This window comes from Dama dama, chromosome 8 (genome assembly GCF_033118175.1).
Source record: "Dama dama isolate Ldn47 chromosome 8, ASM3311817v1, whole genome shotgun sequence".
NCBI classification, from domain to species: Eukaryota; Metazoa; Chordata; class Mammalia; order Artiodactyla; family Cervidae; genus Dama; species Dama dama.
This window is the reverse complement of record NC_083688.1, coordinates 19,797,628-19,811,167: the sequence shown is the minus strand read 5'-3', so window position 1 is coordinate 19,811,167 and position 13,540 is coordinate 19,797,628. Positions and strand designations below refer to the sequence as shown.

General features: G+C 36.2%; 1 protein-coding gene across 14 annotated transcripts in view; it reads left to right on the top strand.

Annotated features, from left to right (window-relative positions):
• The window catches only part of MFF (mitochondrial fission factor), a 28,822-nt gene extending 17,445 nt beyond the window's left edge, over positions 1–11,377 (top strand). For 6 of the 14 annotated variants that reach the window (XM_061148597.1, XM_061148603.1, XM_061148600.1 and 3 more), the window contains 5 exons: positions 986–1,144; positions 4,804–4,836; positions 6,346–6,405; positions 9,368–9,452; positions 10,296–11,377. In XM_061148597.1, the coding sequence (XP_061004580.1) occupies positions 986–1,144; positions 4,804–4,836; positions 6,346–6,405; positions 9,368–9,452; positions 10,296–10,427 (469 nt within the window). In that variant the 3' untranslated portion in view covers positions 10,428–11,377. The remainder of the gene's footprint in view (positions 1–985; positions 1,145–4,803; positions 4,837–6,345; positions 6,406–9,367; positions 9,453–10,295) is intronic. The other 8 variants (XM_061148599.1, XM_061148605.1, XM_061148606.1 and 5 more) reach the window with 5 other exon arrangements.
• The last annotated feature ends 2,163 nt before the right edge of the window (positions 11,378–13,540 follow it).

Below are 13,540 nucleotides of genomic sequence, written 5' to 3'. Positions count from 1 at the left end.
TCTTGCCCTGACACTGAGAAAGATTATTGAGCCCACATCCCATAGTTCTCTTATTGTAACAAATCAGATGCCAAGTCCTTAAATCAGTTAAATACCTCATATTGCTGATCATGCTCTAAAATTAGACAGTTCTCTGGAAATAAGAATCCAGATTAGAACGGTAAAATCACTTCTTTGAAATGTGCTTAGCTTTTAGGAGAAACTGTAAGTGGAACCAAAGACATTGTAAGTCTCAACTCACACATAAAAGAATGACCAAGATTATTGCTACCAAATAAAACCAAAAAAATACCAAAGAAACCAAAAAAATGATCATTTAACCTCCATCTGGATAATTTAAGAAGTATCTTTGCCTTTTCATTGCATTCACAGAATTGGTCATTTAGCCAGGGAATGTATGCTTTAATTGAGTAATCAAAATGCTTTTTGTTAGCTTTCTGAAACTTTGATTCATCTTTAAATTTACTCGGCATAAACTAATTGCTTCATTGTCTTTGTGAAGTATTTGAAATTGGCATTTTCACGGAATCCCTCTCATTTTATGCATGTAAACTTTGCCTGACAGCTGTATACTGAAATTCCCTATCTTCCTCTTCTGATCATCTGTAAGTTGCAGTGCCGTGTTGTTTGTTAGAGGCTTGAGTTCATGTTTCTCCAGAGACGGGGGCTGCAGTTGCTCTGCCGTAGTTCTCTTCCCTCTTAAAGTTGTCCTTTCATATTCAGTCTGTTTAATTTGATGCTTAAAGCTACAGCGTTACAGATGCTTCATGATAGCTGGGTTTTAAAAAAACCACAGAAACAATTTAACATGTTTATTAACTTATTTGGCCTGACTCTTTGTGGGGACAATGAAGGGTGGGGGAAATGGGCAAGAAAACTAAGCTAATTTTTAAAATATGGGTGTTTGGGGAAAATGTTGAGCTGGGGTTTTACAAAAATCTGACTTGAGTGTTTTTCTCTTCATTTGCTGTGCTTGTGTGAACAGTGTGACACCATCGCCACCGCAGGTCCGGGTTTGCCCTCCCCGTATGTTACCTGAAGACGGAGCTAATCTTTCCTCTGCTCGTGGCATTTTGTCGCTTATCCAGTCTTCCACTCGTAGGGCTTACCAGCAGATCTTGGATGTGCTGGATGAAAATCGCAGGTGATTGGCCATCACTGACTTGCCAACTTTTCTGCATTATTTTTTGGCTCCTTTTTAGTGGACTGTGGTGTCTTCCTTTTATGTTTGCACCTTTGTCTCTTTCTCAGATGCAATGATTTAAAGAGCTTGCTTTGCTTTCTTTTAATTTGAAATTATTGTCCAAAATTCACATTTCAGAAGATTCTGTTAGCTTCTCTTCAGTACAGGTACAGCAGGAGGGGGTGGGATACAGTTAGTAACTACCGATACACGGGAAATGTATTGATTTTCCCCCCCAAGACCTTGCTGAGCTGTTCTAAGTACTTGATTCCATTTTGGATATGCTGAGGGGTACTTTTGGATCCAGTGTGGGATGTTGGGCTGAATTGTACTCATTTTTATTAGTAACTCTTTAATCATTTATGATACTAATGTGGTTGGATTAGTAAGCAAATCTTAGAAGATGAAGTCAGTGTAGCTGCCAGGGCTTTTTTTTTTTTTTCCCCCCTCTTCACTAGGGATTTCAAAGCCTGTGCTAAAAATCCCAGGTGCTGTTGTCTCTTTGTTAATAATACTGATTGTTCTCAATATGGATGGCGTGTCTCACTTTTGAATGCCTCCAGTTAAAATCACTAGTAGTGTACCTAGAATTGTTCATTCAAATGAATTTTTTGCCATTATTTCGAATAGCTTTTTCTCCTTGCTTCATCAGTAGATAGTGTTTTAAAAAGATGAAATTTGAGAGCTTTTTGGCAGAATGTGAGGAAAGTACAGTCAATTTCACTTCAACTCTAAACATTTTATGTAGTAATAACTCTGTTGAGTCAGTGCTTGAATTTTCATAATCATTTTATTAGGATGTTAACTTTGCTTTCTGAAGAATTTCCAATAAATTAAACAGGCCTTTCCAGTAGACCTTCTTTCTTACCTTGGGAACTGACATGTCTCGTGACTTGCTCTGAACAAATTTTTGCTTGTTACCTGCTCTTGAGCCTCACACAAGCCCCAGGTGTTTCACCGTCCTTGATGAGCAGCCATCGTGCCTCTGGACTCGGGTTCCTGACCCTTCCCAGGGTTCCCAGACGTGTGGGCCCAGGGCCTTAAAGCCATACGAGAAAGAGCGTAGCAGAGAAAGTGCATGGCAAGGGCAAAATTGCATCTATGTGTACCTGTATTCGTGTATGGGTGGGGGTGTGTGTGGGCGTGTATATATACACATTATGAATATATACATATATGTATGTGTATATATATCCCTCCCTAAGGGTTTAGAGTCCCTGTTACACTCTTTAAAGCTTCAAGGACTATATTAGATTATAAAAAGCATCATGGTTTAGAACAAAAAGCTTGGATTGAAGGGATCGGATTTAATCTTGGTCCACCGCACCGAGTAATTTGCCACATGCTGACCTTAACAAATTGCCTAGCTTCTCTGGGCCTCGTTTTCTTCATCTGTTAATACTAATATTACCTAGTTTTCTGGATTCTCGTGAGGACTCTTCTTTCCTCCCCTGTCTTTATTTTAAGATACAAAGATGGCCTCAAATTTTTTGTTTAATGTCATGAGAGATACTTAAAAAGATATTTAATATGAAGTATCTGGCACTTGACTAGTATTTCCAAATGCCTGTTTTCTTCTCCCTCCTTAACATAGATTTATTCTTTACCAGTTATCCTCTTTAACTTTTAATTATAATAGGTCCTTACAAGAGGCTAGTTTATTAGGTCAAATTTATTTTATCAAATGCTATTACAGTGAAAATATCTGAATGGGACAGATGTTTTATAAATCCTATATAGATGACAAAGATGCATCCCCCTGCATACATACAGCTCAATGCAGTGTATGGAAAAATAGTTGTATTTTTTTTTTAATCCATAATGGAACAGTTTTGCCTTAAATTCAAAAGTATCATAAGAAATCTTATTAATTGTAAAATTTGCTTTGTATTCTATTATTTATGAAAAATTATCTTGAGCTTTAAGTGATTTTTTTTTAATTGAAATAAATTGATAATTTTAAAATTCCCTTTTCTGTGAAGGAAGTATTTTTCTTATTCACTTAAGTGAGATTTTTTAAAAATTCATAAAGTAGTTGTAGTAATAATTCTTTGCTCCTGTATATATACATGGGAACCTGGAAGAATAGATTATCATTAGTATTACTGGTTGCTTTCAACTTGAAAGGTTTTTTTTTCCCCCGTTGTATTTACTAATCTAAATGTTGTGCAAGATTTAATCAGAGTTGTAGATGTCAAATTAGTTTTTATTTCTGCTAGGAGAACTGTCTAGCTTGACTTATCAGATACAAGAAATAGGAATGTGAAATTTGGATAATGTTCTACTTGCATGACTGTTAAATAATATTGCATATAAAGTTTGAAGTGCTTTTATGTTCCTTGCTCTGTATATCTTTTTTTTCCTTCCTATTTTTTATTCCTGGCTGTTATGCTAATGCAGTGTCTTATCTTTGGTCTTAAGCCATTCTATTAGATACAGTTAATAAAGTTAGAACTGTTTGACAAAAAGAATGAAAAAACCTTTCTGCCTGTTTTATTATCATAAAATAAGGCATTTTCGCAGTTGCTTGGCATAAGAATTATTTTTAGTTTATACTCTGAGGGTCACTGTTGAAAAGTTTATGTATTTTGTTTTTATTTTCTCATCTTGAGAACTTATATGACCCAAAACCAAGTTCAACGTGAAAACAAAGTTAAATTCTAGGTATGCGTTAGAAAAGTTTACTTACATAGGTCGGTGCTGTGCATTTGGAAAACTGAGGTATAAGAAAAAAAATTTACCAAAACATCTGAAATAGCAAGTACCAGGTGTGTTCTTTGGATTTAAAAATGCTGTTTAGTCCATGCTCGTTAGGAAATGCTCACATCTCCTGACACCTTCGAGAGCTCTGTATTTCACTCTCCAATACAAAATATTAATGTTTTTAAAAAGAAACTTAGTACCTCTGAAAGAACACTATTTAAGGACTCAGATTAGTCATGCTCAGCTTGCTTAAGTTTTATACTTCCTTGACAGTCCAGTAATGAAGACTCCACTCCTCACTACAGCTGCTAGGGACAAAGGTTCAAGCCCTGGTCAAGGAACTAATATCCCACATGCTGCCCAAGTACAGCCAAAAAAAAGGAGGGGCTTAATTATTTCTGGCTTTGATTTAATAGAGTAAGAAGCCAATTTGTAGATAATTTATATTTTTTGCAAGTATCCATGTAAATACATTACTTGGAAGACCTAGAAATGCAGAGTTGCAGTTGAGACAGTATCTGTTATTTATAATGTATCTTTTTAAAAAATACATGTAATTCCTGGTACATCTACCCTGTTTACTTACTGTAGCAGTTTCCATGTTTTGTTTTTTTTGTTTTTTTTTTTTTAGCAAAAAAACATTCTACTAAGACCATTTATTTACTGAAAAATGTTGATATACAAGTTAGTACTGGAAGAGCCTTGAATCTCATTCCCTTTTACCACTTTAATTACAAAACATATTTTCAAAACTGAAAAGATTTTTTAATACGTTAAATCTTACGTATTTTCAAACTTAAAATGATTCCTTAATGTATTAAGTCATATTTACAGTAGAAAGTGGTACTTGAATAAAGTTTCTAACTTTGCCAAACACCTGTCTAATTTACTTTTATATTATATGTGTCAATTGCCAGTGTGAGAAGACAAAATGAAATACGTTGTGAAAGGTAAAGACTGTATTATTTTCTGGCTCTGCATTATAAAAGGGAAATCTCTGTGGTGGAATATGTTGGATATGGCAGATCCTTTGAGCATATACTTGAAATTTTTAAAAAAGCTTTAGGTAGCACACAGCAGTGGCTTCACTTTTAACCTTTCTCATGTTAGTGTGATATAGGATCAGAAAGTTAAGTTTTCCTAATGTCACAGAATAAATGAATTAGTAGGGTGGGATGAGTTAAAAAACCTGCCTCAAGCATTATGATTTCTTACCGTTCTTTAGCCAACAAAGGAGAAGTCTAATATCTGACTCAAAAGTCCTTTCCCCTCTAGGTTCTGTAAATTTCTTTAAGCACCAGTAGTGCCTTTAGGAAACATACAACCTAAGCATTAAGATTTTCTCTTATAAATTGATTTGACGTTAAATAGTGGTCTATATTGTAACAAAAATTCTACAGCTGTGCCAACTTACCGAAAAAAAAGTAGTGACATTTGGTGTTAAATGTTTCCTTTAAGAATCCTGTTGATACTTAAATTCAGGTAAAACCTGATCAGCCTGTAGAGAATGAGACATTCAAAATAGAATAATAATTCTTCAAACCCTCAATGTGGCTTCTGCACCCCACCCTCCTCTCTGGTTATAAGTATTGCTGATTCCTTTTGGGGGAGTTGACCAGTGACCACATAGAGCCTTTGTTTCCTAATTTAAAAAGTAAAATTTATTGAAGAGGTTATCTCTTACCAGTAGAGAGCTAATTGTGCGCTAGAATCAAAGTATGTGCTCAGTGGAAATGCCCACAAAGTTTCCGGGTGCGTCTTAGTCTTCATTTCCAGCAGCCCCTGTGTGTCTCTCCTGGTTGCCCCTCGGGATCAGGCGCACACATTCAGTTGCACTTCCTGTGATGTGCTGTATTATGCCCCTCAAGACGTGTCCCCGACCTCAGCTCCAGAGCTGAGCTCCAGTTCTGCTCTTGGGAACTGAGGGTTTGCGTGAGACCCGGCTGCATTAGGATCCGAGGCAGGAAGCAGAATTCATGAGGCGGGAGGCAGGGAATTGGGGGAAGTGGGAGTTACTTCAGGTTTGTAGCTTTCGAGATGGCTGTTGATACCAGATGAGCAGCCATGACCATGCAGGTGCTGCTAACCAGTTCCTGACACGCTTCTGAAGTTGCCGATGGTTGTTTTTTTCCCAACTCGAAGAGAGGAGTTACACATTTTGAACAGAATTAGTAGGATGTCAAGTACAAGCACCAAAAAATTAGTTTGTATGTTGGTGCTGTTTGTTACGAAAATAAGAGGTTCCCTTTGTTTTCTAACTCATTGTAAAATGCTCAATTCATGAAAGTCATAACATGGATGACAGCGAGACAAAGATACGTAAAGTATTTGAAATATATTGTATTGAAACATACAATATAATCCTATTTGACATTTGTTTGTCTTATTTTTGCTTTTATTTCATTACTCTCTGCTTCCTGATTCTGTCTTGTGCCTTCTCCTGCAAAAACCCGCCTTAGACCTGTGTTGCGTGGTGGGTCTGCTGCCGCCACTTCTAATCCTCATCATGACAACGTCAGGTAAACTCTGAGACTTTGTAATTACCAGGGTGAACAGTTGGTTGAATGTGTTATTTTGCAGGGCGTAATGCATGCAGTAGCCATGCCTTTAGATTATAGCTTTAAACTCTAGAGTTTTCTCTAGGTGGACCCCCTGCTTTTCTCTTAAAACAGTGAGTCTAATCACTCGTGACATTTGGCCAAGAGAGTATAAAGAAAAAGTTATAATACATCACTATGTGAACGTCTGAGCCCGGTGTATTTAAACACAGTTTTAATGGACGATCATGCTAGAAAAAAATAATCTTAAACCTTGCTTTGTGTGCATTATGTTAATTGTTGCCTGAGGTTCTGTCCAGCACTTCCTTTTTAGTTGTTAATTGTCTATAATGTCACTTTGTCACTTTCACTGTATAGATAAACATGTCTGTAAAGCATCATTTTAAATTGGGGAAATTAGGATTGACAGCCTGAGAGGTTAAATGTTTAGAAAGAGAATTTAGTTTTTAAACATTTTTGTCATCTGTTGATGAAGCTTTTCTCTCTTATTTTGTCCCTCTCACTTTGAGTTATGCTTAGCCTAAAGTAGGCATTTCTTCCTGTCGTGCACAAGGACAGATAGAATGGCACATACTAATACTTAAGGTTCTCAAGTACCCAAATTCTCATTTCCCAAGTTGTACAGTTGATTAAAAAAATGGTTGGTACAATAATGATACCATTACTGTAATTTTTTCAGAGCCAATTTTATTTATTTTAAGCAAAATCTGCAGCAGTAGATTTCAAACTGGCAGCATTATTTCAATGATGAGAGGAAGCGAGCTGGCACATTTCATCTTTAGGTAGAAGAGGGAAACATGGGTTTCTCGTTAATACTAATTTCTGATTGGAAAATTGAAAAATGTGTCCTTAAGAGTCCCATTCCACTCAACTGACTAGTTTATTTTTACATTATTAACAAGTTTTTCCTTGTATATTTCTCATAAGTTTGTGATCCTTTTATTTTTCTGTTATTTTCAGCCAATAATATGACTTAGAATTTCTTACAGAGATTTTAGGTCTGATAAATACATGTTTTGGTTAAAACACACATGTTTTAAGTGAATTATACAGGTAGAGTCTTTTGCATACCCTTAGATTTCTTAGCAAATGAAGATTTCCTTTACAGATGTTTAAAACTATAGTTAGTTCAGAATGTAAGTTGTGGGGAGTTCCTTTCAGTTACAGTTCATTTCTCTGCATTCAGTCTGGGTCCATTTACCTTTGAAGCAGTTGCTTCTGTTGTTTGATTTTTTTCCCCCCAATTATTTATCTAATATATGACCTCACAGAAATAGAAAACTTTTATTTTGAGGATAAAGTGTAGAGAAGAGAAATCTTCAACCTTTATTTTTTTCCACTAACTTTAATAATTCTGCTTAATGTTAAGAGGAATTCAGATATTTATAAACCCATAGTTCTAGCACCTACTGACTTAGTAGCTTACTTCTCTACCCGATGCAGTTATTCTCTGTATTCCAGTATATTTGCTCTATTCCCATGAAGGAAAGGGCAGATCACCTACTGAGTTGGTAGCTTACTTTTCTACCTGATGCAGTTACGCTCAATATTCCAGTATATTTGCTCTATTCCCCCATAAAGGAAAGGGCAGATTAGGAGAAAGCCAGTTAATTTAGCCATAAAAGGAGTGTTTAGAGATCATTCTAGGTTATCTGAAGTTAGTACACACCAAGTGGTATTGAAACCACAACCTGTATAATTCTAATTGGTGTTCAGAATGATGGCACTGCAGGATTATAAAATTTAAAATTGTTTCACATTTTTTTTTGTTTCACATTATTAAAGTATTTTTGAATTATTTTAAGTAGCATTTATAGCAAAAGGATTTTCTAAATAGACTTGTCTTTAACATGTTTGAATGAAAAATATAATTCTCTTCATACCCCTTTGTACCCCTTTGTATAGTAATGTGCTTTTTGTTATGGGGACTTGCTTAGAGTATTAAAAACATGATGTATGTGCCAACTCTAGATTACATAGGAGTAACTTTTAAATCTGATTTATTTATAATCTGCTCATTCAGCAAAGTTAATGAGCCCATTTTATTGAAATAGCCATATAGGATTAAATAGACTGTACACATGTGAGGTGAATTATCAGGTATGTAAATTGTATCTTACTTAAAATATATTTTAAAAGTGGAAGTCGGGACAAAGAGGAATAATAGCATTTGTGTGTTTCTCAGTAGTTGTCATTTATTTAAAAATCGATGCCCCTTTAGAAGTAACTGCATTTGAACAAGAAGAACTTTTTAATCTTTTCTCAAGAGTTTGTCTCAGTGGCCTTCCAGCATTATGTTATACCACAGCTCCTTAATTATAGTCCTTAAATTCTGGATCTGAATGTAGCGGCAAGGTGCGTTCAGGTTATTTTAGAACTGCTTCTCTGGAGATACAGGAGAGATTAGATAATTGGAAATAAGAAGTGAAGAGTAGAAATGGCAAGAGGGGAAGTAGAAATGGCAGTGAGAAGAGATGGAGAAATAAAAAATGACCAGTCTTAGGCTTTTAGCTGGAGTTTGTTTACTTGGTATTCCCTGCCAGTGAGTCTCAGCAGGCACTTCTGAGCAGAATGACAGCTCTCAGATCTTTTCTTTTTTTTTTTTTTCTCTCAGATCTTTTCAACCAGGTATCCTTTTTTAATGCTGCCAGTCTCTCTGAGTTGAAAAGTGTCTCCTTATTTACATCCTTAGTCAGGGCTTCTTCTCTTTCTCTGACCTTCAAGACACTTTCCCAGGATTGTGGGTAGTTGTTCCCTTAAGCTCTTCTCTTTATTAATACCCGTTCAGATTGATAAATATTTTAATAATTTGTACTGTTAAATACCAGTCTTTATAACAGTCCTCTGAGCATTACATAATATGTTATGTGACTTGCAAGGTACTTTTAGTTCTGTTCTAATGTTAAATCGTTTTATTTCTCAGGTATGGCATTTCAAATATAGATGCAATGATTGAAGGAACTTCAGAAGACATGACAGTTGTAGATGCAGCTTCATTAAGACGACAGGTATTTAATGTACCAAACAGCGTGTGACCCTAAATTCCAATCATGTTACATGTAAAGTGGTAGTTCCTAACATTTTATCCATTTTATCATTTTTCTCTCCATTGTAACCCATGAATTAAAATACTTTCTCTATCAAACTGTTTATTAAACCATAATTGATATTCCCATTTTGATTAAAGATATATTAAATCACAGTTTACAGGTTTTCATCAGCATAAAACAGTATTACCAAAATGGATTGGTGTAATTCTAGCCAGTAACACAGGGTGTTAACATTTTAAGCAAACCTATACAGCTGTATATTGCTCTGAAGCTGGGATAACCCTTCAGAGTTGGAGCGGGGAACCTGGGCCTTTAACACCGTCACAAATCCGGTGTGGATGCACACTGTCTTCATAAGGGAGCATGAACTTGGCGAGACAGTTGTTTGGCCCAGGGCTGCTCATAGTAACGACCAACAGCCAGGAACTGTGCTGTTGACCAGTGACCCTCCTGGCAGGTAGAGAATCAGCATTTTAGTCCTGAAGGGCCTGGGTGGCAGGTCACAGGGCCCACTCCAGTAGGTTAATACATGGAGTCCTCTGACTAACTCAGAGAAAGCATAAAGCAGTTAAGGTGGGTTAAATAGGAAAAACTGAAGCTGAGTGACAGAAGCTTTTAAGAGAATTTAATGAATTTAAGCTGTCTTGGGTAACATTTTTTTCCCTATATACAACTTTCTTTTTTGGTGCCGAATGAAACTTCTCATGTTTATAATTCTTTTGAGAAATTAAGCTACTTAATAATCTGATTGCATCATGCATTAAAGCTTCTATTCGTTTTTCGATGTTGTTTTTCACTCAGATAATCAAACTAAATAGACGTCTGCAACTTCTGGAAGAGGAGAACAAAGAACGGGCTAAAAGAGAAATGGTCATGTATTCAATTACTGTAGCATTCTGGCTGCTTAATAGCTGGCTCTGGTTTCGCCGCTAGAGGTAACCTCAGCTCTCAGAAATATTGTCTCAACAGCTGGAAATATAAAGAATTTGCAAACTTCTTTGTTTTCTGTCTTTGCATTGTATGCCGTTTCACAGTCCACGCCCTGAAAATGTATTTCACCCAGAAAGGAGGGGGAAGGACTTACATTTGCAGAAGTAAAGGTATATTCTGTCTCTTGACTGTATTTACTTTTAACCAGTTCTGCCATAACACGTACTTAAAATTCACACTTTGCATGTTTTGTAAATAGGATCTAGTTGGGTTTTTTTTTTTAAGGAATTTTTTTTTTGCCTCTTCAGTTGCACCACTAATTCTGAGTGTGAGAAAGTGTATAGAAAATGGGTTTAGCAAAATGTCTGTAAAGGAAAAATAGTACTTCATTTTGTCCTATTTGTAGTGTTTTCTCAAACCCCGTTAGATTAAACAATTTAGTTAATAGACATTTTTGCATCCACATGTCAACATTTAACACTACTGAAGTCCTGGTCTGGTGTCAGGTTTAATGAAATCAAGCCACCCCATGTTTCATGATCACCTCCAACAAAATAATTCCTAACATTTTAAGCAGTTTATCTAAAATGTGGGTAAAAACGTGCATTTTTATTTTTATTTTGCAGATGGTTTTCTATAAAGTACATTTTTACTAAGTCCGTGTGTGAATGATTTAAAAAACTACAGAATAAGGTACAAATGTAGTGTATTTAATAAACTGTCAACCAAAGCTGTATTTGTCTGTTGAAAGATTTTATTTCATCATATTGTGCTATATTCCATGTCATATTTCTTTATATGCACCTAAGTCTTCCCATCTCTGGAGCAACTAGTGCAGTTAATGACATGGCAGGTGGCAAGTCAGATCTTCATCCTGGTAGTGGTGGACACTGGTTTTGTTACAGCTGTTTTTCTAACATGTATTGTCTATAAAGTGATTCAGATAGACGCACCATCAGTTCTGTTGCTTCTTCCGTTGTGTTTAGCTGATGTTCTGAATTTCATGAGATTAAAAGCATCAAGGAAACCAAATGCTGGAGCCTTTAGTTCCCAAACTATTTGTTTTTTTCCCTTTTTTTTTTTTTTGGTTCAGAAATGGATAGAATTTTACTTAGGTACAGCATTCGCCATACATCTTCAGTATCTTTCTACCAAGGCAGTAAGTTTTGAGAAAGGCAATTAGGGGAAATTCCTTAGATAAAGGTGTATTCAGCTGTTCTTTTCTTGCTTCTTTCCTGTCCTTCAAAAAAATACTTGGAGGAGGGATTCTTTTCTTTAATTCTTAGGGTTTATCATGAGTTTGGTGGCAGTTTGTTTTTTTTTACCCATGAAAGTCTTCTGACTTTTATATTAATAATATCCTTGTGATATCATTCATTATAGCAATTCTCTTTATATGTATATCTCAAGGTAATTTCTGTGAATAATTGAAACTACAAAAATAATTTAAAAAACAGTCAGGGTGGTCAGGAAATACATCTTAGATATTCAAGCTGAATCTCAAAGTAAATAAAGATGTGATTTCAACAAGCAGAGAATGAAGAAAAGATTTCAGATGCAGGAAACAGTGGGAGAAAAGGATACAGTTAGGGCCAGTAACCCATTGTTCAACCTCCCAGGCTCACTAGGGCCATTAACAACTAAGTAGCAAGTACAAGTGTAGCAAGTGCCACTACTTTCAGAACTCTATTTAAAGGTTGGATTTTTTTTCACTTCTCAGAATATTTGTTGAAGTATTTGCTGGTTATTTACATTTGGGGGATGATTTTATGAAAATACGTTTGCAAGAGAGCTTTCCTTCTTTTCCTGCATGAATGTCTGTTATCCAGCTTCTTAATTATAATTGTCATTGAATTTGAACTTTTTCTGGCCTCAAGTTTGGAAAAATGTAATTACTGTAACTGTTCTTTTACTTACAGTTTATTCTGCCAATGAGCAGACACTCCTGTGAGCACAGCACTGACCTCAGCAGTAAGCAGTTTCAGCAGATACACCACCACAAGCCCCATGGTTAAGAAATTGATAGATTGATGGAGGAGGAGGGAAATAAGGCTCATTAATGAATTAGAGGATTATAAAAATATTTTATGAAAGAGAAGGAACTTGAGATAAATGCTGAAGAATAGGGAGAGACTATTTCAGATGGATACAGTAAAAAAAAAAAAAAAAATTTCCAAAATGAGATTGAACATGGGGGTGGAAGTGAGAAATAAAAGGCAATGAGCTTTGTAAGTAACTTAGGTGCATATTGGGCTTCCCTGGTGGCTCAGACAATAAAGAAGCAGCCTGCAATGCAGAAGACCCAAGTTCAATCCCTGGGTCAGGAAGATTCCCCTGGAGAAGGGAATGGCTACCCTCTCCTGTAATCTTGCCTGGAGAATCCCATGGACAAAGGAGCCTGGTGGGCTACAATCCTTAGGGTCACAAAGAGTTAGACACGATTGAGTGACTAACACTTTCAAGTATAGGTGCATGTTGTTGGGTTGGGGGTGGAGGGCGTTTTTACAGACATGTGTTTGTAATTTTGGGTATCAGGGTAGAGATAACATGTAGCCAACCCACCGCAAGTGGCCCATCAGCCTTAGGCATTTAAGGGCATTTAGGTGTATCTGCTATACACCATGGTAGCAGTTTCCACAAGACCAAAATAGCAAAGAAATAACTTACCAGCCATTTCAGCCAATTGTGCTACTGCCAACCATCCTTTATTTTGCCCTCCAAAATGAGAGGCTCAAGTCTCTGTTCATGACCCTGTAGAGAACTGGGGTCATCTCAGCCATTTCCATGCTGATGAGGATTATATACATCATCACTGACTTGTTGAGTCAAGTTCAGGGAGCTGTCACATTTATTTGTGTTTTAATTTTATGACTTAGCAGTTTGGCCTTCATTTAATATGCAGTGAGTCTTGGCTAAAAGCTGAGTTCTAAAAATCGGATTCATTTATGCAATAAAGTGTTCATAAGATTGCTACTTTGTATCAGGTACTGTACTTGGTTCTGACTGTACCAGAGTGAATAAAAGAAACATCCTTGTACCCATGCAGCTTATGGTCTTATGGGGGAGAGTGAAATTTAAGGAACAAGCAGAAGTTAAAATGCTGTTGCCATTGTGAT